This window comes from Armigeres subalbatus, chromosome 3 (assembly GCF_024139115.2).
Source record: "Armigeres subalbatus isolate Guangzhou_Male chromosome 3, GZ_Asu_2, whole genome shotgun sequence".
In the NCBI taxonomy this organism is placed as follows: domain Eukaryota; kingdom Metazoa; phylum Arthropoda; class Insecta; order Diptera; family Culicidae; genus Armigeres; species Armigeres subalbatus.
Genome location: NC_085141.1, coordinates 62,165,502 through 62,190,896, shown reverse-complemented (window position 1 = coordinate 62,190,896; position 25,395 = coordinate 62,165,502). Strand labels below are relative to the sequence as shown.

Sequence of the window (25,395 nt, the reverse complement as noted above, 5' to 3'; positions counted from 1 at the left end):
CATCGAAGCATAATATCAGCAAGGACCTCAAGAGGAGCTTGCAGAAACTTCGAAAGTCGATGCTGGACGCCAAGCTGGAGAGGGCGGTCGGGACGGCCAAGTGTAAACCCGTGAAATCGGTGGAGTCAAGGTCTACCCAGACTCGGGCAAGGTCGAATCGACCGAAGGCGTGCCAGCGAAGAAGGTGGTGCCAAAGTCTACCCAGACTGAGGCTCAAGTATTTGCGGGTACGTCGGGGGTGACTGCTCCAACGGAGCAGACACAAAAACGGGGGAGACAGTCTCCAGGGGATGAACTCCCTGGGGGCCGCTCCAAAACGCGGAGGGTTACTACCCCGAACAAGGGTAGTGGGGCTGGGAAGCTGAACCCCGGCCAGGTACCTCCAAAACCGGGGGAGGAAGGACCTGGAAAGGTCCGTCCACTCAGGAAAGACGGTGGCAAGGGGTTACGGCAGGCTGAAAGTTCTCAGCCGCACCAGACCAGGGAAATAGAGGGGGATGACGCCTCCTGGACCCTGGTCAAGAACAAGAGGAAACCGAAGACGTCAAGGGCCGAAAAGAAGGCCCAGGCGAATGAGGGTAGCAAGAAGTCTAGGGTAGGCGCCAATCACTCCAGGGGCGATGCCCTAGTCATCACGGTGGACGAGGCTAAGTACTCGAACGTCTTGAAGGCGATGAGGAGTGACGTCAAGCTCGGTGAACTCGGCTCCGACGTACGTCGAATAAGACGTACCCGGATGGGCGAGATGATCCTCGAGCTGAAGTGGGGCGTCTCGCAAAAGGGCGCCGCCTACAAGAAGTTGGCGGAGGAAGTCCTAGGCAAGACGGTCACGGTGAGGGCTCTCGCGACGGAGGTGAATCTAAGGGTTAAAGACCTGGACGAGATCACCGAAGTCGAAGGGCTCGTCACATCACTGCGGCGACAGTGTGAAGTGGAGACGCCCACCGCACCGTTCGGCTACGGAAAGGTCCGGCAGGGACGCAGGTAGCATTGGTTCGGCTATCTGCAGCGGACGCCTCTAAGGTAGTCAAGTTAGGGAGCGTCAAAGTGGGATGGTCGGTATGCCCTGTGCGCATATACGAGCAACCCGAAGTTTGCTTCAAGTGCCTGGAACCGGGGCACAAGCAATGGGACTGCAAAGGCCCTGACAGAAGCAATCTCTGCCGACGCTGCGGATTGGAGGGACATAAGGCACAATGCTGCACGAACCCTCCCAATTGTTTGATTTGTTCCAGCAAAGCTGTGAACAGCAAGCACCCCATGGGGGGTTCGATGTGCCCGGCGTTTAAGCGTGCTGCAAAATCAAAGTGCAGGTAACGCAGCTTGCTCGGCCTCGCCCGAGTGTTTGGTGTGCGCAGGTTTAGAGGAAACGGCGGAACACGTGTTGTTCGTGTGCTTACGTTTTCGCGCAATGCGTGACCACATGCTTGCCACATGTGGTCTGGACACTACCCCGGACAACCTAGTTCGGCGGATGTGTAAAGATGAAGTTGGCTGGAACGCCGTTTTATCGGCTATCGCCCAAATCGTTTCGGAGCTACATAGAAGGTGGCGCGTGGACTCAAGGATGGCTAGTTCAGGCGCAAATAAGAGGTGGTCCAAGGGATCGGAGTCGGCTTCATGGGTCATACCGGTGGTCATGCTCTGTGGTCGAACTCGATCCTTTTACCGAACAAGTGGCCGCGCGAAGAACAACATGGTATCGTCGCTTTCGCGGCGTCGGTCAACCGGGCGGGTTCCGAGCCCGAGGACGGAAAGGGGTCCTCGTCAAGGCTGGGGCAGGCGTAGGCACCGCGTCGGCAAGTCCCTCTGTGTGCTGGCGAATAGGCCCTATCGCAGAAAGGTCAATTTGGGGTGCACGCGGCATCATCATTTTTGATACCAGTCGTGCAGAGGGAAGCAGGCGCGAAGTCGACCCTTCCCACCTTCCGAGGACATAGGGCGTGGTAAGGCTACCTGGAAAGCCAGCAACGCGCTGGCACGATACCATGGTGTTCTTCTAAAAAAGCGAGTTACAATGTTCAGTGCTGCAAGGACACGCAGCTAACCTCGAGGGTGCGTTGTGCACTGGCCTCCCTTTGAAGCATTACTTTCTGGTTGTACCGAAGGGACTATGGGCTTGGCGGCAATGGAAACGGTTTAGCTGGTCGGGGATGTAGTCCTGCCTTCCTCGGTGATCCCTAACCCCGCACTTCCTGGTCAACCCAGGATGTCTGTTGAGCAGATTCCCCCTCCATTGCTCAGGAAAACACACACACACACACACACACACACACACACACACACACACACACACACACACACACACACACACACACACACACACACACACACACACACACACACACACACACACACACACACACACACACACACACACACACACACACACACACACACACACACACACAGGTGGGAGCTCGGCGCCAATATAAAACCCCACTTGGCGTTTCCCTCGGAAGATGACCGGATGATTATGCATGAGCGCATTGCAAACTCGAGAAGCTCCTGGAGAGGATTATCCTGAATAGACTTGCGAAATGTACGGAGGGCGAGCGCGGACTGTCGAAGATGCAGTTTGGGTTCCGCAAAGGAGTATCGACGGTGGATGCAATACGGACCGTGCTCGAGAGCGCTGAGAAGGCATCCAAACAGAAGCTAAGAGCAGATCGATATTGCGCAGTGGTAACAATAGACGTAAAAAATGCATTCAATAGTGTCAGCTTCGAAGCCATCGCATCAGCGCTGCATATAATGCGGGTACCTGGTTACCTGTGCCATATCCTGAAGAGCTACTTCCAGAGCAGAGTGTTGGTGTACGATACAAACGAATAGCGTAAGTCGATGCGGGTTACAGCGGGTGTTCCTCAAGCCTTTTTTCTCGGTCCAACTCTTTGGAACGGGATGTCCTGAGTCTGCGGTTGCCTAGAAAAGTTAAAATCGTGGGTTTTGCGGACGACGTGTCACTAATGGTGATGGGCGAGACATTTGAAGAAGTAGAGGTGTTGTCGACGGAGGCGATAGCAATGATCGAGAGCTGGATGAACGGAGTGAAGCTGCGAATAGCTCACCATAAGACGGAGGTGCTATTAGTCAGCAACTGTAAGGCGATTCAGCGGATGGAGATCGTTGTTGGTGATCATGCGATTGCATCGAAGCGATCACTGAAACATCTGGGAGTGATGATCGACGACCGGCAAAAATTCAATAGCCACGTCGATAACGTCTGCGAAAGATCGGCGAAGGCTATGACCGCAATAGCAAGGATCATACCGAACGTTGGTGGTCCAAGAAGTAGCACCAAGCGCCTACTAGCTAGTTTCGCGTCATCGATACTGCGGTATGGAGTCCCTGCTTGCGGTAATGCGTTGGAAACCAAGCGGAACCGTAGAAGACTTCAAAGTGCGTTCCGGCTGATGGCCATACGAGTCGCGAGCGCCTACAGAACGATATCGTCGCAGGCAGTAAGCGTTATCGCCGGGATGGTCCCTACTCCCTATCTGCATCAGCCTGGCGAAAGATATTGAGTGCTATCAGCGGAAAGACACGAGAAACGTGGGAAAGATGGAGAGAATCCGTTCAATCGAGAGGTGGCAGCATGAATGGGACAGTACGGACAATGGAAGGTGGACCCACTGACTCACTGACCAAACCTGTCAACGTGGATGACACAGTTCCTGTCAGGCCACGGCTGCTTCAGGAAGTATTTATATCGGTTTGGGCATGCTGCTGCGCCATTTTTCCCGGAGTGTGAGAACGTCGAGGAGACAGTGGAGCATGTGATCTTTGCATGCCCCAGGTTTGAGGCAGTTCAAAGGAAAATACACGGTTTAATCCAAGAGAACGTGATAGAAAAAATGTGCCGAGAGGATAGCACGTGGAATGCAGTCGACACAGTAGCTACACGAATTTTATCCGAGTTGCAGAAGAAAAGGCGTAACGACCAAAGAGCATCGGTATCGGGAGAACTCTCTGTCGGCGTAGGGTAGATCCGCTGCCGGGGACTAGACCGAGTAGAATCGCTGGACTGACCTTGGCACTCGGCTGGTTGGCGTCGGTATCGGAAGAACCTCCTTCGCCGGGGCTCTGTCGGAGTAGTTTAGATTCGCCGTTGGGACGAGACCGAGTAGCGGTTTGTGCAGACAAAAAACACACACACACACATGGTTTTGGAGCGAACATATAGCCTTTACGTATACTTCGGCAAAAACTAGGAAAAAAGTTTGAGGTAGCAAAGGAATTACCGCATATATTTGTTACAATAACGGATTCAGAATTAAACCACATCTTTTTCTTATTTTTCATTGGCATTACATCCCCCACTGGGACATTGTCGCCTCGCAGTGTTCAATTAGCACTGCGAGGTTTCTAAGCCAAGTTACCATTTCTGCATTCGTATATCATGAGACTAACACGATGATACTTTTATGCCCAGGGAATTTCCTAACCGAAAATTGCCTAGACCGGCACCGGGAACCATGGTCTTGCTTTGTAGCCGCGCACTTTACCGCACGGCTAAGGAGGGCCCAAAACCACATCTAGTGTAATAGAAATAACTCGAAATGTTATAAATTTGTAGTGAGGCTGTGACATTTGATAGATAGAATTCCATATATGTACTAAAATTATTACGAACCTACTAGCAACACATTCGCCCTTACTACGCCCAATGTGCAATGAATATCCATCATCCAGTGAGACATTCATTCATGTCGGGAAGAACTAGGAGGTAACATGGGATGGGTGGATCCTACTGAAATTCCAACCATTCTCTGCACGCCGTGTTGTCAGTCAGTCAGTCAGTCAGCCAGTTCAGCTCAGGCTGCTAGTTATCAGGCAAACATCTCCAAGTAGTACCATCAGTACCACGGACCGTAGGATCAACGCAACCCAAACAATTGCATGCATACCGTGGTCGTGCTTTCAGATGGGGGGCAGGGGGCATGACTATACAGCTGGAAAAGGAACCAAGCTCGGTGGAAATTGTGTCGTTCGTATTCGTCGTGGAAGAAAATGAAGAGATATGAGAGTGCCATTTTTCATCCGAATGGCATTAGGTTTGAATTGCCGTGGCCTAAAGCCGCCACGGCGCGCACTGTTGACATTCTTGAACTAGTTCAGTGGGACCTGGCAGCTTCCTCCGGAGTATGTCATCTGTTGATGCGGTACTGATTATGACAAAGCGAAAGATTACAGTATAGGATAGAAAGAGGCATCACGGTGACGATTGTCGACAGGAATTTCTCTTACGATTATGATGAAAGGGTACGGCTTAAAGTTAATTTAGCAATGACATTCTAACTAACCTTATAGATCCCGTCGACTAGCTTGATAATTTCCTCGGTTTCCATTTTGATTCGGGGTTTTCGTTGAGTTATTCAAATGGTACTTATATTTATCCTCCGAAATTCAGTTGATGTCACAGGCGCGTCAAATTGTGAATTCGTTTGCTTCGAACGGAGTAAATTTTCTTATTCAGACTTGCAAACAACTTTTTCCAACAATTTTCTCGATTCACTTTCTCACTTATGCTTCTCTGGTGGGTAGGAAACGTATCAAATGCAATAAAAAAATCACTCGCTGTAGACTAGCACTGGTGCGAAACTTCCCGGTTGGAAATCACGTTCGACAAAACAACACAGATTATTTACAACACGGACAAACTTTCAACAAGAGCAATGATTGCGGTAACATAGATAAAAACCAACTCGAATGAACTTATTCTTCATTCGTGCCGTGATTTGCTTATGCCTTCAACTATTTACACTCGGGCTATTCCGGGATAAAAATTTAAAAAAATACAATGCACAAAAAACAGTAGCTTCTCTTCTCAATTTCCGTGGTCGGGCCGCTTTTTCAGACCATGTGGTTATTGTTGGGCTGGTTGTAAAATATGGTCCCTTGTGGTCGTCGGTGCACCATTTGCCGGTAGGATCTCATGCTAATGATTTATGCGGCTCGGGATCTAAGATCGGGAGCACGGTCTCCGAATTGTTTTTTGTTTGTCTGGTGAAGAAAAGATGATTTCGCTTAAGGACCGATTAAAGGCGAATTAGCTCAGATCTGAAATGAGAAGGTAAAAATAATGGAAGCCATTAGACACATGAAGAAATGAAAAGTGCAAAAGAATTATGCAAATAGGTATTTTAGACTATCATAAATAATTATTGCTATTATATGCTATAAACAAAGAACGCTAGAGCTAAGTAGTTGATTCATGCTCTAATAAGAATAAACCACGGATTCAATATAAATATGAGATGAAAATTGATTGATGTAATTTATTTTTTTCTAATTCCTAATTTATTAGATAAAAATCTTTCATTAAAACCTAAAGGAAGCCATTTTTTTATTCAGTATTCTATTTAAGACCTGTAAAAATGGTTGATTCAGTTTATACCCGTGATGCTGTTTTTTATCCTATATTGACGTGTTTTTTTTTAATTTATAAATTTTGTTCAACACTAAGGAAGGAAGGGAACTAGATGAGTTTCCTTCCATAATGCAGGGTTTGCGTGGTGTGTTACGGGGTAATTTCTACCACAGTCACATTGTCAGCTGCAGGGAAATCCTGACCCAACGAATACCTTTCCATTATCCAACTCTGTGGTACTTATTTCTTCTCTCCCTAGTAACGGTACAGACAAGCGTGACCAGGAATCCTCATGTTTTTATCATATTTGTCTTAGATTGAAATGAAAGACTACACCCACCTTGATTTTTAATAGCAATCTAGACAGATATTTCAAAGAAAACACGAACATCACCAGTTCCCAGTCTACGAAGTATACCGCTGCAATGAAATGCTTTCGTGTTTTCAAATATTCGCATTGTAGGTTTTTTTATATATTTTTTTTTTAAATATTTCTATAATTTGATGTTATCATATTTCCAAATTTTCTTTTATTTTTCATTTTTGTATATCACCACATGTTCATGTTTTTATATTATGTATTTTATACTTTCATAATTTTACACTGTCATGTTTTATTATTTTTCCTATCTTAAAATTTGCATATTATTTTGTTTTTCTTTTTTCGTATTTTCACGTTACCATATTTTTATATAAACTTCATATTATACTTTCATACTCAATATTTTGGAACTGTGTTGTTTTCATGCTTTCGTATTTTCACTTTTTTTTAATTTTATTTTATTACAGTTTCATATATTTATATTTTCATACATTCAAATTTTCATATTTTTATACTTGTTCATATTTTCATATCTATATATGTTTATACTAAACATGAAATTTGAATAATTTTTTCATTATTTTTTTATTAAATTTTCATTTTTTTAACTTTTATATTTTTTGGGGTCTCCAATAGCCTTGCGAGCAAAGGCGTAGGATTGCCAATCCGGAGATGGCGAGTTCGATTCTCGGTCCGGTCCAGGATGTTTTCGGGTTGGAAATTTTCTCGACACCCTGGGCATAGTGTATCCATTGTACTTGCCACACAAGATACACATGCAGTGATTCAAACAAAAAAAAAATCTTTACGATTCTCTCCAGAAATTTCTTCATCGCCTCTTTCAGATATTCCCTCCATATTTTCTCCAAAAATCCATTGGGAAATTAATGAGAATTCCCACATGAATTCATCCAAAAATTTCTATTTTGAATTTCAACCAGAAATTAGTTCGTTAATTTCTTCAGGAACTACTTCAAGAAATCTTTCAGAACTTTTCTCATGGTACCGTTTAAGAACTCCTTCGAATATTGCCACGAAAATTCCATCGTGGATTCCGTCTGGATAAATCAAGCAAAGCAGTTCCTGGAAGATGCAAAAAACAATCTTTTCTTATATCTTTATTTAGGTGCTTTTTTAAACTTAAAATTAAGTTCAACAGCGTAAGATTTTTTTGCAGTATACCTTAAGGAATTCGTGGGGGAATTTCAAAATAAATTACCGAGAAATTTCAAGGTGAAACATTAGGAAAAATTTCTAGAAAAACAGAAGTTCCTTGAACAACTGCTAAAGAAAACTATTGAAGAACCTTCAGAGAAATTTCAAGATGAATCCCTGGAGGATCTTCTGGAGGGATTACCGGAGGAACTTCAGGATGAATTCCTGGAGAAACTTTTGGAGGAAATCTTGGAGAAGTTTGCGGAATTTTTTGAGGAACTTTCGGAGGATTTTGTGAAGGAACTTCCAAAGGAAGAATTGCTGGAGAAGCTTTCGGAAGATTTTTTTAAGGAGCTTCTGGAGAAATTTTTGGAGGACCTTGCGATGGAATTCTTTAAGAAACTTTTTTAGACAACTCTTGATGAATTTGTTTCTTCTTTTATAGCAGCGGTTCTCAACCTGGGGTACATGTACCCCTGGGGGTACCTTTGCCGGCCCCAGGGGGTACCTCGGACCAAAATGCGTAATGGCGGATGTATTACAATTCCAATAAAACTTATTGATATTGTTTTAATATTTATGTATTTTTGGATTTCAAAACTTTGTATTGTATTATGCATGGCAGTCAGCAAATCAAAACCTATTGAATCCTGCCCACTACAACCTGCATCGTGTATGATGGTCTGTGCAACAAAAAATTAAGAAACAAAAGACAAAATTTTTAACGACTTAAATCTAAAACTAAGAGGTCTGAAAACCTCTATTTGAGAGGCGTAAAGGCTTAGTAACTTCGTTGATAACTAGTAAGCTCAGAAGCCTCCTTTCAAGAGGCTCGGAAAGCTCCTTTCAAGAGGCTCGGAAGGCTCCTTTCAAGAGGCTCGGAAGGCTCATTTCAAGAGGCTCGGAAGGCTCCTTTCAAGAGGCTCGGAAGGCTCCTTTCAAGAGGCTCGGAAGGCTCCTTTCAAGAGGCTCGGATGCCTTCTTTCAAGAACCTCTGAAGGCCCCATTCAAGAAGCTTGGAAGCCTCGTTTCAAGAGGCTCGGAAGCCTCCTTTCAAGAGACTCGGAAGCCTCCTTCCAAGAGACTCGGAAGCCTCCTTTCAAGAGGCTTGGAAGCCTCCTTTCAAGAGGCTCGGAAGCCTCCTTTCAAGAGGCTCGGAAGCCTCCTTTCAAGAGGCTATGAAGCCTCCTTTCATGAGGCTCAGGCCTCCTTTCAAGAGGCTCCAGGAAGCCTCCTTTCAAGAGGCTCGGAAGCCTCCTTTCAAGAGGCTCAAGCCTCCTTTCAAGAGGCCTGGAAGCCTCCTTTCAAGAGGCCTGGAAGCCTCCTTCAAGAGGCTCAAGCCTCCTTTCAAGAGGCTCAGAAGCCTCCTTTCAAGAGGCTCAGAAGCCTCCTTTCAAGAGGCCTCAAAGCCTCCTTTCAAGAGGCTCAGAAGCCTCCTTTCAAGAGGCCTGGAAGCCTCCTTTCAAGAGGCTCAGAAGCCTCCTTTCAAGAGGCCTGGAAGCCTCCTTTCAAGAGGCTCAAGCCTCCTTTCAAGAGGCTCAGAAGCCTCCTTTCAAGAGGCTCAGAGCCTCCTTTCAAGAGGCCTGGAAGCCTCCTTTCAAGAGGCTCAGAAGCCTCCTTTCAAGAGGCTCAGAGCCTCCTTCAAGAGGCCTGGAAGCCTCCTTCAAGAGGCCTCAAGCCTCCTTCAAGAGGCCTCAGAGCCTCCTTTCAAGAGGTCCGGAAGCCTCCTTTCAAGAGGCTTGAAGCCTCCTTTCAAGAGGCCTGAAGCCTCCTTTCAAGAGGCCTGAAGCCTCCTTTCAAGAGGCCTCAAGCCTCCTTTCAAGAGGTCCGAAGCCTCCTTCAAGAGGCTTGGAAGCCTCCTTTCAAGAGGCTCTGGAAGCCTCCTTTCAAGAGGCCTCAGAGCCTCCTTCAAGAGGCCTGAAGCCTCCTTTCAAGAGGCTCAGAAGCCTCCTTTCAAGAGGCTCAAGCCTCCTTTCAAGAGGCCTCGAAGCCTCCTTTCAAGAGGCCTCAGCCTCCTCTCAAGAGGCTCAGAAGCCTCCTTCAAGAGGCCTCAAGCCTCCTTTCAAGAGGCCTCAGGCCTCCTTTCAAGAGGCTCGGAAGCCTCCTTTCAAGAGGCTCGGAAGCCTCCTTTCAAGAGGCTCGGAAGCCTCCTTTCAAGATGCTCGGAAGCCTCCTTTCAATAGGCTCGGAAGCATCCTTTCAAGAGCCTCGGAAGCCTCCTTTCAAGAGACTCGGAAGCCTCCTTTCAAGAGGTTCGGAAGCCTCCTTTCAATAGGCTTGGAAGCCTCCTTTGTAGAGGTTTGGAAACCTCCTTTCAAGAGGTTTGGAAATCTCCTTTCAAGAGGCTCGGAAACCTTCTTTCAAGAAGCTTGGAAACCTCCTGTCAAGAGGTATTGAAGCCTCCTTTCAAGATGCTTGGAAGCCTCCTTTCAATATGCTTGGAAGCCTCCTTTCAAGATGCTTGGAAGCCTCCTTTTGAGAGGCTCGGAAGCCTCCTTTCAAGCTTATTTTGAAGAAGCTCGGAAGCCTCCAAAGCTTGATGTGTAAATTTAATTTGAATAGCACAGTTGTACAGAATAACGAAGATTTCATACAACATTTTGAAGAGCCATATATTGAGTTAATTTTCAGGTCCGTTTTCCATATATCTTATGAGGTTATTTTCATTTACAACAAAAAACAATAGGGGGTACCTCAATGAATGTAAAAATTCGAAGGGGTACCTATCAAGGAAAAGGTTGAGAACCGCTGTTTTATAGGAATTCCTGGAGAAGCTTCTCAACTTATTTCTGGTAGAACTTCCGGAGGAATTCTTGGAGGACAATCCGGAGGAGTTTCTGGAGGCACTTTCGTAGGAATTCTGGGAGGAACTTCCGAAGGAATTTCTGGAGGCACTTCCGAAGGAATTCATGGAGGAACTTCCGGAGTAACTCTCGGAGGAATTGCTGGTGGAACTTTCGGAAGAATTCCTGGAGGAGCTTCCTATGGAATTCCTTGTTGAACTTCCGGAGGAATTCCTGAAGATTTTTCCAAAGGAATTCCAGAAGAAGCTATGAAACCTTTATGCCGACGATGTCTTGGCACATGCCTTGCATTCTTCTTCTTCTATGGCTCTACATTCCAACTGGAACTTGGCCTGCTGTTCAACTTAGTGTTCTATTAGCATTTCCACAGTTATTGATTGAAAGCTTCCTATGCCAATGCATGAGTTAGATCTGTTATATTCTCTGTGAAATCGAAGATCGATTTATTTTTGTATTATTTATATCTCTGATATTTTTTACATTCATTCTTTGTGATCAAAAAACATAATTTTGCATCATTGGTTTGCCATTTTGACTCTAGTATAACTTTTGACAAGGGCCTAAGGAGGATCGAAGTGTGGCGCGAGGTGTGGTGACAAGCGCGGTGTCATCATCATCAATAGACATAGCCCGCTGCTATCATTGAAACGCAGTATGAGAAAAAAATATAGCCCGGGACATCCTGGCTACGATCTGACGACGGGCGAGTGTGTCGGATGACTAGTGTTCCGCCCCTCATTTCGACAACCGTGACGGTCGTTTTCGGCGCGTGTGTTTGCGTTGCATCGGCGGTCGGTGCTACAACCCATCTCCCGGTATCAGTGCGCTGAGCCCCGTGACGTCATTCGGCGGGGACGCCACCAGTTTCGGTTGGTAGGACGCGTTTTTTTTCGGACGGTAGGACGCGCGAACTAAAAACTGGGAATAAAGCTTTTCCCGTGGCCAGCCCCGCTAGTGGTGGTGGGCCGCTTCTGGTGACACGGAACTGGACCGATTATCCAGCGGCGACCGGAGATCCGGAATTCTGTGTCGTCACAGGACGAGTTCGCGTTTCTCAAACATTCTCGAACTCCAGTTCGATGGAGACGCACGGTATTTTTCGCCTCAATACCGCTTGCATTCGTGCCTGAAATTTTGTTTTGCATTGTGCGGTGGTGTAAATTCATCAGAAAGTGAAAATTTAGTTCGCATCCAGTTGTGTAGTGTGGTCGATAATTAAAATAATAAGCGTTTGGCCGATTGTTTTTGTTTGAAATCAAACTACACGTTATACACGGCAGTCCGTTTACCAAAACGAACCCTGCCACACTCCTTAACCCATATATCCAACATCCCAGTGATTTCTCGTGGAAGTGCAGATGACTCGTCGGCTTCTATCAAAGCGAGTATCACGTCAACAATTTCCTATCTATTCCTCAATTGACCTGCATTCGGACACAGCCGGCGCTGGTATTGCTTATGTTTGGGTCACCAGTTCTTATACATTGAAGATGATGTTAGTCCCAAACTTCATCTGTTGGTTCTCTGAATAATTACAGCTGACCTGGCAATAACGGAGTAGCAACCGTGGGCGGTAAATCATGGTCATGCCCATTACCAATCATATTGGCAACCCGTAACTAAAGACGAACGTCTGCCATAGAACCTCTAAACCCCTCATGGCGAGTGCAGAGGTGTTCTTGGATTGCAGTTGGCGAGTGATTGCATCATCAATTCCTTACCATCCCCGATTGACCGTGACGACATGGCCAGCGCCATTATCGACCATTCAAAATACTAGAGCTCTCGAATTGTGCATATTGAGGTTGGAGAGCAATCACGGAGTAGCAACTACGAGATGCACGTTCATCATACTCAGCTCATGCTCATGCTCATGAGACAATAAAACGAGTTTTTCTGGCGGGAAAGTTTTAAAGCAGATAAATATTGGTTCAGGTCTTGTATAAAATTATATCAAAGCAGAAAAATATTGGTTCAGGTCTTGTACAAAATTATATTATTGCATTCAAGGAAAAAAGTTCAAGCATTTCGATGTGTTGAAGAATTAAAGTGAAATAGTCATACGTAAACCAAATTTACATATTGTATTTTCAGGGACTGAAAATTTGGTGACAATCAGTTGAGAGACTTACTTTTGGCTAGTAGTTCTAAGTAATGCAATTGAACCGTTGGTGGACTGCTCTCAGAGAGTATTGCTACAACACTTCTAAGTTATCCAACCCATCTTACATGAAAACTAGCCCATTTTTTATTTTATTTTTGCAACCCCTGTATAAGGTTGGTTTAAATTCAGAATGATTTAAAATTTTCGATGTTCGATTTATTTAAAGTACACCGCCCAACGCCACGGTTCCACCGCAACACCAAAAGCCTAATGGGTGCTTGATGACTAGAGCAAGAGCAGCGGTCCAGTCCAGTCAGTTGGATGGCCGTTGCAAATTAAGTCCATCTGAATAAACCCATCAACTGCAGCCGCCACTAGAGAGTCATGGGTTCGATCCGCAACTCTCGTGGGCCTATCAATTATGCATACGAACAAGTGTGGAGCAACCCCCCTCAGCTGAAGGGGCAAAATTTTATTTGCGCGATTTTTTTCAATTTCATGCTCTTGTTTGTTAATGGAGAGCTAGGTTTTAATGGGAAGGCTTGAGCAAGGATTCCCTACCACTGCACTGGTCCAGTCCAGCCAGTTGGCTTCGAAATGATTGCCCGTTGGTTCGGAAATGATTGGTTGACTTTGAATGGCTTATTCGCAGGGAATGAGTGAGGTGCAGCTCCTAATGGCTCGTTTGAACTAGTAATTGACATTCGAAGCGGTGTACCCAGTCGTAATTAAATTAAGTGAAGCGTAACAAACGGATGAGGAAGATAATTCGCTGGCGGTTGGAAGGGTTCATGCGTGTGCAATTTGAATACGTGTGCGGAAATGTTATCGGTGTCATTTACAGAAACAATTAACGCCATCGAGTAAATTGAATTTAATACAGATTGTGCTTTGACATAGCTCCATGGTTGTCATAATAACTGTAGGACAATTTTATAATGAAAGCCAACTTAGTTTGACACTCAATCAATCGCAGAAAAAGAATGGAAATTTCCTTGTCAAAAATACACCAATTGTCTTGGCATCTGTTCCACAAAAGCACCCTTCAGTGGGGTATTTGTTCACATCAAGGATGTTAACGATCATTCAGTAATTTGCGTTCGATCATTTAGTAGTTTGTCAACAACACATTCCAGAAGCTGAATTTCATATCATGTTGTATGGTGGACTTCTAGTGCGAAGGTTTTTCTACAACTTTGCCTAATGGTTCGTTATTAGAGTTCAACTAATAACGGAGTTAGAGCACTAGTTACAGTAACTTAAACTAAATGATTGGAATTTTGTTATCATTTAGTCCAAGTTACTGAAACTATAGCTATACCTCCGTTACTAGTGGAATTCAAACAACGAACCATTGGGCAGAGTTGTAGAAAAACCTTCGCCCTAGAAGTCCACCATACAACATATTTTGAAATTCAGCTTCTGGAATGTGTTATTGACAAACTACTAAATGATCGAACGTAAATTACTGAATGATCGTTAACATCCTTGGTTCACATCATTGGCCAGGGTTCTGCCAAATCGCACCGAGCGCCAATAAAAAAAGTCCCATTTTTCGCCCAAGTTTTCGTGTCAATTGATCTCAAATCGTTCCGGATATCCCTCAAGCCTATAACTGAGTATATCATACAACAAATGTACGCATGAATTGATGAAAATTAAAAATATATCATAAGTCAATCAGAAAGGCGCTCCTCGCAGACCTCGACCAAATAAGAAACAAACCCACTAAAAATGCAATCGTTATGTGTGGCTATATACACAATGTGAAGAGCGATAGTTCATACCTCGATTCTGAAAAATGGAGAAGTCCTGCTCGAAACTTTGCTATTCAAAGATTTACTTCCTCGAAAGCTGTTCACCAAACAGTTATCGTAACTCACGTATTTTAATACTCTTGAGAATAACCAAGGAATTTGACCGTGTAATGACGATAAAAATATAAAAAAAATCATCGCAAATTAAATTCCAATACTGGAAATGGTTCCTCAGTGCGCAGTAGGTATTCGTTAATGAGCAGCGTCCTGAAGGGACTTACAACCCCATGCACTCGTGTTTCGTGTTTGCCATGAACTAGCTCTGTAATGGAAATTGCCATTTACATGCAATACACGAAGTGCTGTCTAGTTTGTCAGTGCCCATTTGTCTTTCACGCTGCACCGCTTGGGGAAAAATGGGGAGACTGTCCTTCGCTATTTTTGTTCTGCATCGATACAAACGCTATCCCTCGCCAACTGATAAACCCCACTTCTATTTACTTTTCGTAAATAGATGTTTATTCATCATAATTGTTGTATTACGCCAACGATAAAAGAACTATACAGTATTCGAATTAAATAATTTTCCATCGTTAAACCCGAACAACCCTCGTTCTGCTCCGTCGAATCTTAAGCCTGTCATCATCATCATTATTATCATCGTCATCATCATAAGCGCTGAAGACATGTTTGGTCTTTTCCAAGGGTTTTCTTGCAATAATTTTTCATGCCGTGTTATTCCAGAAACTTTGATGTTATGCTTCCATCGCTATTCACGATGGAGATGATGTCCGGTCCATCCATTGATGTTGTTTGTCCATAATAGACTGGCACTCGACCCACACCCAGAGCTTGGAATTATGCTCGAATTATAAATATTTACGATGTGCTTACAATTCAGAATGCTTCATTCAGCTCCTTCTTTTACAGGCAGCGGAATAGTGAGTTTTTTTCACTGTCTGTTCTGCCTTCAGTTCTGTTTCCGGAAAATAACTCCTAAGGGAGATATGGGTAAGACGCACTCGCGAACTCTATTTTATTTCTGAAGTCAATAATACAGTGAATTAACGCAAACCGAAGACTACCAAAAACAAATAACAGATTGTAAAAATGCTGAAAATTAACGTTTGTATGACGCACTGCTCAGAAGTGCATTTGCAGGGGAATAAAGGGGACTTCAAAATCATCATATTAACAGAGATGGAAATCAATCACATCGAAGTATGTATCAGAAATATCTGTATCTAAACACCGAATTACTCTATCTAGGTTCGAAGAAATGGCTCAGAGTGACAACAGCACAATGGGTGGCCGAAATGACGCTTTTGCACTATAACAGCTATACTGCCGTTAATCGCCATATACAGATGTGCTCGACTTGCGGTTAGCGGCAGTATATTGATTGTTTATCTTAACATCTTAACTGACCAAAATTAACACGAGTAAGCCAGATGATCAGGATCGTAAAATTTTTTAGTAAACATCAAGAGATTTTCCGCAATCGTTTCATTGCAGCTCGATACTGTTTTCGGCCAAATAATACTATCGAGAAAATAATTTTTTTGGGGAAATGTTGTTTTAGGGGAAATCAGCCATTCGGGAAATTGCACAATTTATAAGAACCACGTATAATATAAATAATGGGGAATATCAATAAGGCCTAATGTCCGTTATGCCATGCCTAACGTTCTTGTGCCCAATTCCCCGCACCCCTGAAACGCGCATTCAAGCCTATATTATGAATAAAATTTAAAAACTTTTTGAATTGTGTGTTTTTAATGATTTTTTTTAAAATATACTCAGACGATTTTCTTGGGAGGCGGTGCTCCGTTGATCCGGATTTGGAGAATTAGGGCCGGATACTGGCTAGCCACTAGTTTCAGTGCCTGTTCTTTCATTGCTGCGTTGAATTTCGTAGAATAGCATTGGGGATACTAGATGATAGATAGATCTGTTCGTTATTGGACACATTCCGGCGTGACGTTACAACGTTTTGACGTACCCTTAAATGGTTTTTTGAAGAAAACTTGCATAAAACATCAGTAAACATATGCATATCATTACATATTCTGAATCCTTACAAAATTTCGGATCGAATAGATATAAAAACACCGTATACGTGTAGGAAAATGGCTTTCTGGAATGCAATTTGTTGCGTGACGTTACAACGCGCGTGAATTCGTGATTTTGTACCTCGACTTAAACATGGTTAATTCTCTGCTCTGGTCGTTATTTTACTCCAAAAATAAAGAACACCCTTCAAATATATGAGGATAATGAATGACCCTAGGGGGTAATATGTCTAAAATACGAACTAAGTTCGTTTTATTCGACATCAACATTTCGTGACGTTACAACGCGAGGTGCTCTAAAAACAGGTTTGTTAATGCGTTGTAACGTCACGAAAAAGTATACCAATCAATTTTAACATGAGTTTTCGATCCGTATAGTATGGTATTGTTACAAAATGAAAAAGATATATTGTTCAATAATGTATTAGATGAAATCCGTATTTTTGATCAATGGCACGAAGCGCTAATTCCAATGCCCAAATTTGCAAACTGGAACACATATTTTGGCTGCTTTGTAAGATTCCACCGAGTAGAAGCAAAAAACTGATCGTTCGAGCATAATACACAGTGTTTGATCTTATGTTAAAATTGCGGCACAACTGAAATTGAAAATTTTATTTAAAAAATACATTTGAAATCTGATAAATTCTATTATAATAGAATTAGGAAGTGTGTATAATTAGACTTCATATTCCGTATGATCGCTTTGATACTTTGATACCAAACGCCAAACTGTTTGAAGGTAACTGCAATAGCAGAACTAGTTCTGAAAAATTGTATTTATAGTTTGTCTATTCCACGTGAAATACAAGATACTTCCAGAAATCTAACAAGTATATCGTTTATCAACACTATCGTTGAAGAAATTTTATATTTTTTTCTAGGTGGTATTAGACGCATAAAAGCACATAGTCACTTCAATGCGGTTTGTGGTTTCTAGGCCCGGGAGGCTATGGATACTGCCGCAACGACTTACCAACGCCCAGACTTCTACATCTTGAAATCTTACATTGATGGTTGCATAGGACTATGTTCCTAACTAAGCTGGTACCTTTGGACCTCTGCGGGCGGTATTTATTTCGGCAGAACAAATTTCAAAAACCTGGCCGAGGTCTAGTTGAATATGTATGTTCGTGTACTCGATATTTTAGAATATAAATCGTTCGACACGGGGAAACCGAATGAGCTGATCGAGATTTTAGAATAGACCTTTCATACCTAAAGATAGATCTATCTAGATAAGATGGTACGACAGTTTATTTATTATAGTCGTTCACAATTTTATGGCTTCTTCTGAGAGTTCGAGAAATGGTAGTAAAATTAGAATGGGTACTAGATCCGAAAAAGCTCGTTGCTATGAAAACGACAACAAAACAAATGTCGTTTCCTGTTATTGATGTGTTTGTTATTGTCCAAAGATGGTCTAGTAGCCTAAAAGTTTTAACATCGACCTAAGGAGAGTGAATCCTGAACAAAATATGATCAGAACACATCGAGATAGAGAGATATCGAGATAGGGAGGTTATCGAGATGTAGAAAGCCCAAATGTATGTAGATTGAAGGGACTGAGGAAACCATCGACATAGGGAGAGATATCGAGATATAGAACATCGAGATGTAGAGAGTCGACTTTCATTTAATTCCACCACGTTGTAATCTTTACAGCTACGTATTTCAACCTCAAGCCTGTAAGCCTTAAGTCGAGTCAAGTACAAGACACTGAAGATGGCCGTAGAGAAATGTATTGTTTAGTACTAACTTATCTTATGACAGGTGAATACATCCCACTAAAAGAGCTTAATTATTTTCTTAATTTCATGAAGTCAATATAGCTAAATTTACTGTGGGAAAATATCTTATATCATGTATTTAACGTATAAAAATAAGTATTGTGTTGTGTATTCATGTTAGTACCCACTTTAATTACTTTAGAAAATAATTCAACAATTTTTTTATTTGTCCTGCATATACTAACGGAAATGGGTAATGCCGCCGAAATACTACTTCACCCTATGTCACATCGATTGAAATTTTGCTTTCTGTATTTATGTTGCCTGTGGCTGAACACAAATTGAGCCAATTTGTTCGGATATCTTACAAGCTCCGTAGGCTTTATAAGGAATTTTTTTCCCGTGACGTTACAACGCAAACTTCACCTAGGTGAAACTCAGGCTATTTACCACCGATTTAATTTCTATTACCACCAAAACAAAGCTTTTTTCGAGTACAAAGAGCATTCCATAATTTAAAACACTTAATTTTTCGTGACGTTACAATGCTTTTTTGTGACAAGTTTCACTTGAACAACATTCAGGTTTCTTACAATTTTAAATAAAATTTTGCATTGGGTACTGATTCTATACTTTTTCATCTTTGAATAGGTGAGAGCAGAGTGCAAATTGATGCTTCAGAACCCAAATTACAGTCAATTTAGGAAAATATGTCTAAACAGCCGTCACTCTTCATTATTATCAATTATACTAATTGTTAGTAAAATACTTATTTTTCGCCAAACTATTATCGTACCAAATATTTTATTCGATGATTTAGGTATTTGAAAATAAGGGAAACACATAGATAATGTCAAAAATTGAGTTTGAAAAATTGGTGCTCCGGTGGACCTGTCCGAAGAATGTGTCATTGACTCTCGCTTGTTGATTTTTCAGTTTAATTTTTCTGCATAATGAGTATTTTATGCCCAATTTCATGTTCCTTGTTTATACCCTTTAATGGGTGAAAAACGAATTATAGTTTTTGATCGAAACGAATGGTGCATTGTCGCTTTTTGTGGTTTTGTAAATAAATAAATATCAAACTAAAAGTATAAAACATACTCGCGGTAACCAGTCGTGGATGGTTCGGAAATAGCAGCCAGAAAGATTCAGGAGCTGTTCCATTTACCGATGACCAGGATTCCGAGGGAACTTTCATAGAGATTGTAAGTTTTATGCTAGAAACCTGGAACGCTTCAATTTTAATCTGATTTTTCCTTTCCGAACAGAATACCGAAGGAATCGAATTACGGTGAATATTTGATGTTTTATCAAATGGATGCAAGGATATGTTGCTGCAGCTGTACATGTACTTAAGCCAGTTGGACTCTCTCGACAACACTCATAGAAGTTGGACTTTGTGAAAATGATTACGGAGTTCAATCGTGATTACGATGTAAGTTCCCTATAATCCGCCCAACCTTCATTGAATAACTCATTTTCCCACCCGCAGGACATTACCAGCGAGAATAGCGTATTGGCGAAGGGCGTACTGAATTGGTCTTCCTGTGTCAGTAAGGATCGAATCGTGCTCGGGTGGAATTGCTATTTCCGGAGCACAGTCTACGTCTGCAGGATGTCAGCTACTTATCCAAATTCCTCACGGCAAGTAGAACCGTTGTTCCGGCAAGTGGGAAAACATACAGTCAGATACGGATAGCACAAATGCGGAAATCCGTCGATACGGAGACTCGTTCCAAAGGCAGCCATCGTAGAATTTTTATTTTGCCCCTGCTGTTGCCGAAACAACTCATACAGAAAATGCGCTTTTCGCCAACAAAAAAATCGTTCGTTCGGAGGATTCCTCTGCATACGATGGGATGCGAGTCAGTGAGGCGGATAGGCGAACAAAAAACATGTTGAATTTATTTTTTTAAATCGCTTGTATGTATTGCAATCAAGATATTTGGATGTTTAAATAAAGATTGATTTCAAGATTTCCTTGTAATGGTTCCACTTTTCCGATAAATATCACTGAAAGTAATAAATGTCTTTTTAAAAATAATTAAGAGTAAAAAATACTCATTTCCCGAAAATATATTTTTTTGATGGTGGGTAAAAAGTACCCCTGAATTTGACGTACAGGCCTTTTACTCATTAATGAGTAAACGCTGTTTACTCTTTTAATGAGTTGAACTATTTAAGTTCATAATAGGTTTTTTTATCCATTAAAGAGTAGTTTGTCAGCACAGTGTATAAATGTGTCTGGCAGTGAGACTGACAACGAAGAATGGTGAACTTTATTAAAACCATACGATTATTTCAAACTCTGGTTCTTGGACACTAGCGAAGTTAAGCTGGGACACTCCTAATGGCAAACTTTCGTGAGAATTGGAGGAATTTTCAAAAGAATTCCTGAACATTTTTCCACAGAAATTTGTTCGGAATTTTCATTAGGCATTCTTTTCAATTTCCTTTGGAAGTTTCTTTTAGTAAATAATTGCTTCGAAACATCCTTTAATAATTCTTTCTCAAGTTCCATAGGTTCTACCTAGATTCTTCTTCAGAAAGCTCTTCAAAAATTCCTCCAGAAATTCCTTTGGGAATTCCTCTATGATTCTTTTTCAGGAATTATTTAAAAAATTCTGCCAGTAATTCCTTTGGGAATTTATTTGATTTTTTTTCTTCAAAAACTCATTCGAAAGTTGTTCCAGAGTTCGTTCAAAATTTCTAGAAAGAAATTCCTTAAGTAAATACGGAAAAAACTCATGTCGGCTGGAGAATCCAGATAGAGCGTCAGGCGATGCGCTTTCTGCTACTCAATACAGCTCTCAAAGGTTCTATAAGAAGATCAGGTGCCATCGTCAACAAGCTCTAAATTCAAATATCATGGAACATTCGTTACATGTGATAATGATGTTAGCCGCGAGGTGAAAAGCCATGATGCGTCTGCAAGTATGACTTTGCAAGTATGACTTTCGATGATTTGCATGGACGTTAAGATGAAGACCTTGGTGCAGCGGATAGAGCAGATTTTCTGGGCTCAAGCGAGGGATATTTTGAAATCACTCCCATAAACAAAATTATTTTCACTGCCAAAAGCATCTATATAAGATATATGTGTCGTCGTTATAAATGTTTGCAATAGATCCACCCTAATATAATCGATATAGAACCACAGAACCACACATAAATTAAATAATTGCTAATTCGAGACCACACATAAAGTTTATTTAGATATATATTTTATTAGTAGTTCGCGTGGAGAATGGTTATGAGTGCGCTGAAATGCATCATAAGTTAAATCTATGAATTTTTGCCAATAAATATGTGTGGATTTTTAGTAGTGTTGCAGTTACTTGGCTGTTAAACATTCCCTGCTCTTCAAATTTCTCTTTACATGCTGCATGAGGGCACATAAATGCGCGAAACTCTTCATGACTTTGCGACGGTTTACATAAATTCCTGCTCCAATCATATGCTACATCTCGTGAAATCTCGTAACGAGTGCTTTTTAGTTACATTCCTACACATTTTCCACTCGAAACATAATGTGAAAATATTTGTTACAAATAATACAAAACGCAAACTAAGTTCCTCCAAAAAATAACAATACTTCTCAATATAAGATCTGAAATAAACATCCACACGAACAACCACAATCTTCAATGTTTGACTCTGATTTGACTTTGAAAACCAAATCGATTCTATTCGCACCACCCAGATGAAGACTATCGAATTCTCGGATTGTTTGAGCGAAAACCAGTTGTAACAACTGTACACAAATGCAGATATCGGCCGGCTGATAAAGTACGACAGATTACTGTGGGCTGGACATGTAGTGGTCGGTCGGTGTTCACTGTTCAGGGAGACTGGCCATTAGCGACCGAAGAACGTGCGACCTATACTGCCGCTAACCGCAACTCGAGCACATCTGTATATGGAGGCCCATTTATAGATGTGCTCGAATTGCGGTTAGCGGCAGTATAATATGACATTACATTTGGTTTTATTCCGCACAACATGGAGTGTACGGCCACCATAGGCAGGTATAAGGTAATAACAGGACAATATCACCGCTTAATATAATTTAATACTAATGAATAAGGTCGAAGATAATATTTGTCGTAGTATATTTGACTGCAATACCTCTGATCATTCGCTATGAAACAACATAAAAGTTCTTTGATATTTATACAGCCTTCTTACATTTATTTATTTTTATTTATTATCAGACTAAGACCGGAGTGGCCTGTGCTGCACATAAAAGTCTTCTCCATTTAGCTCGGTTCATGGCTGCACTTCGCCAACCACGCAGTCTGCGGAGGGTCCGCAAATCGTCCTCCACCTGATCGATCCACCTTGCACGCTGTGTACCTCGCCTTCTTGTTCCCGTCGGATCGTTGTCGAGAACCATTTTCACCGGATTACTGTCCGACATTCTGGCTACGTGCCCGGCCCACCGCAGTCTTCCGATTTTCGCGGTGTGAACGATGGATGGTTCCCCCAACAGCTGATGCAACTCGTGGTTCATTCGCCTCCTCCACGTACCGTCCGCCATCTGCACCCCACCATAGATGGTACGCAACACTTTCCTTTCGAAAACTTCCAGTGCGCGTTGGTCCTCCACGAGCATCGTCCAGGTCTCGTGTCCGTAGAGAACTACCGGTCTTATAAGCGTTTTGTAGATAGTCAGTTTGGTACGGCGGCGAACTCTATTCGATCGGAGCGTCTTACGGAGTCCAAAGTACGTACGATTTCCAGCCACTATGCGCCTCCGAATTTCTCTGCTGGTATCGTTATCGGCGGTCACCAGTGAGCCCAAGTACACGAATTCTTCAACCACCTCGATTTCGTCAATCCCTGCCCTTCGTATTACTCCCTCCAAAGCGATGTTGAATAGCAGACACGAAAGACCATCACCTTGCCGTAACCCTCTACGCGTTTCGAAGCGACTCGAGAATGCCCCTGAAACTCGAACTACGCACATCACCCGATCCATCGTCGCCTTGATCAACCGTATCAGTTTATTCGGAAATCCGTTTTCGTGCATTTGCTGCCATAGCTGGTCCCGATCGATTGTATCATATGCGGCTTTGAAGTCGATAAATGGATGATGTGTGGGCACGTTGTATTCGCGGCATTTCTGCAATACCTGACGTATGGAGAACACCTGGTCTGTGGTAGAGCGTTCACCCATAAATCCCGCCTGGTACTGCCCCACGAACTCTCTTGCAATTGGTGTTAGTCGGCGGATTTCCAGCAGATTTCCTGAAGCGCTACGACATCGAAGTTGCGGGGATGTAATTCATCGTAGATTATCCTGTCGCAACCTGTGAAGCCTAGCGACTTGCAGTTCCATGTTCCAAGCTTCCAATCGTGATCCTTTATTCGTCGCCTAGGTCGTTGCCGATTGTATCGAGTCGTATTATCGTCTATGTCGTTCGTAATAGTTGTTTTTTGCTGCCCATAAGCCTTCATACATCACATTTTTAAATACTGGGACAAAAATAATAATCATGTATGTCCCGAGATGAGCCAGCCTAGGGCTGCGAATCTCGTTAATAAAGATATATATAAAAAAATCATGTATTCAAAGTTACATTTATAGTAAGTTCAAATAGTAGGTATCACCGGATATATGTATAAATTTTGAATAATTTGTATAAAAAATCCCAAAACAGAAGTTCTTTATGCTTGGTAAACTGCTCCCTTCAAATTTCTGAACACGACACTGGCACTTCCCATTCCGTTAAGGGCAAGCCTTCTGGAATCCAAAGCACCCCATCCAGAACAGAAGTCACGCAACGCAGCAAAGCTGGAATAATAAAAAATGAAGGTTGTGCGTGGCTTCCAATTTGAACGGGGTGATCTTGAAAACGCATTTGGTTTTGGATTCCGGGAAGCTTGTCCTTAAAGTAGTCAGGCTTAAATGAATGGTTCGAGCGGGAATGGCAAAAGCAGCTCCGGTTTAATGGGTTTGTTAGCAGGGTACAACCATTTCTATCATCAAATGGTTCTATTAGACGCCTTTCTCTATACAGTTTAATACTAGTGTGTCTAAGTGGTACGACTTGTACCATGGTACGAATACCACCAGTGTGTCATTAGTATAAGACCGTCAAGACCGTATAAAAAAGCGTAACATTGAAGAGTGAGAGCAGGCCCATTAAAACGATAAGAAGCGGCGGTGTAGTTTGCCTACGCCATTTTTTTATCAGTGCATAAAAACTACAAAGAAAATAGTTCAGAAGTTTTAACGAACTGGAAAATTGAAGAGAATTCCCAACAAACGAACTAACATTCTTTATTCAATTAAATTTGGATAAATTACTTTCTAAATTGATTAGATACAACAGTAAGATCGATGGAATTTGCATGCTCCAAATATGTGCAAGAAAATACATTTTGAATCACATCATATTTTTATTAGACCTGTGCGCCGCCGCCACCTCCGTCAAAACCCAATCAGCGCGCCACCGTATGAAAATTGTCCACGCTGCTGAAATTTTTTTTACCCCGCCGATTTTGGCAACATTCGGTTTTGGCAACATTCGATTTTGGCAACACAATTTTTTTTATTATTTTCGATATTGCCTAAAAACCACGTAAATATTATAATCCTGGTAGAAAAAATCGCGTAATTTTGTGTTTTCAAGATAATAGACCCCAAAATCGATGAAAAAAAAAACGCGTTAAATTTTTTTTAGTCTAAACGTTTAGATTTTAAAATTCGCGTAAAAAAGGGTCATGTCTAGCGTGAAAAAATGTTGAAGTATCATGAGAAAACAAAAACCATTCGATTTTGGCAACATAAATGTTCCGAGCGTGTTGCCAAAATCGAATGGGGTCTGTACTCACAAATTTGCAGCATTTATTCTCAGTAGACTGGCCCAGGAAACAAAAAGTTGTCGAATTCCACGGGGCACCCCTCAGGATTGTGTCTTTTGGTGAGAAAATCAATCTCTCAAAATTTCAGCTCAATCGGTTGTTGCATAAGCTGGCGCAATTGATTTAAAGTTTGTATGGGGATTTCAGCCAAAATATATGGGAAAATACACCTCCGTCACTCATTCGATCTGAAATTTGGTTCTGA

The 25,395-nt window shown here is 42.3% G+C and overlaps 1 protein-coding gene and 1 long non-coding RNA gene across 3 annotated transcripts in view; one reads left to right on the top strand and one right to left on the bottom strand.

Moving 5' to 3' along the window:
- The window catches only part of LOC134219247 (histone-lysine N-methyltransferase, H3 lysine-79 specific), a 442,335-nt gene that overhangs the window by 55,731 nt on the left and 361,209 nt on the right, over positions 1-25,395 (bottom strand). For both annotated transcript variants that reach the window (XM_062697950.1, XM_062697952.1), the window contains one exon: positions 5,307-6,063. In XM_062697950.1, coding sequence (XP_062553934.1) covers positions 5,307-5,351 — 45 coding nt within the window. In that variant the 5' untranslated portion in view covers positions 5,352-6,063. The remainder of the gene's footprint in view (positions 1-5,306; positions 6,064-25,395) is intronic.
- On the top strand, positions 19,411-20,235 carry LOC134224370 (uncharacterized). Its single transcript, XR_009982927.1, has 3 exons — positions 19,411-19,525; positions 19,589-19,755; positions 19,813-20,235. It is a non-coding gene; the product is annotated as an uncharacterized LOC134224370 (long non-coding RNA).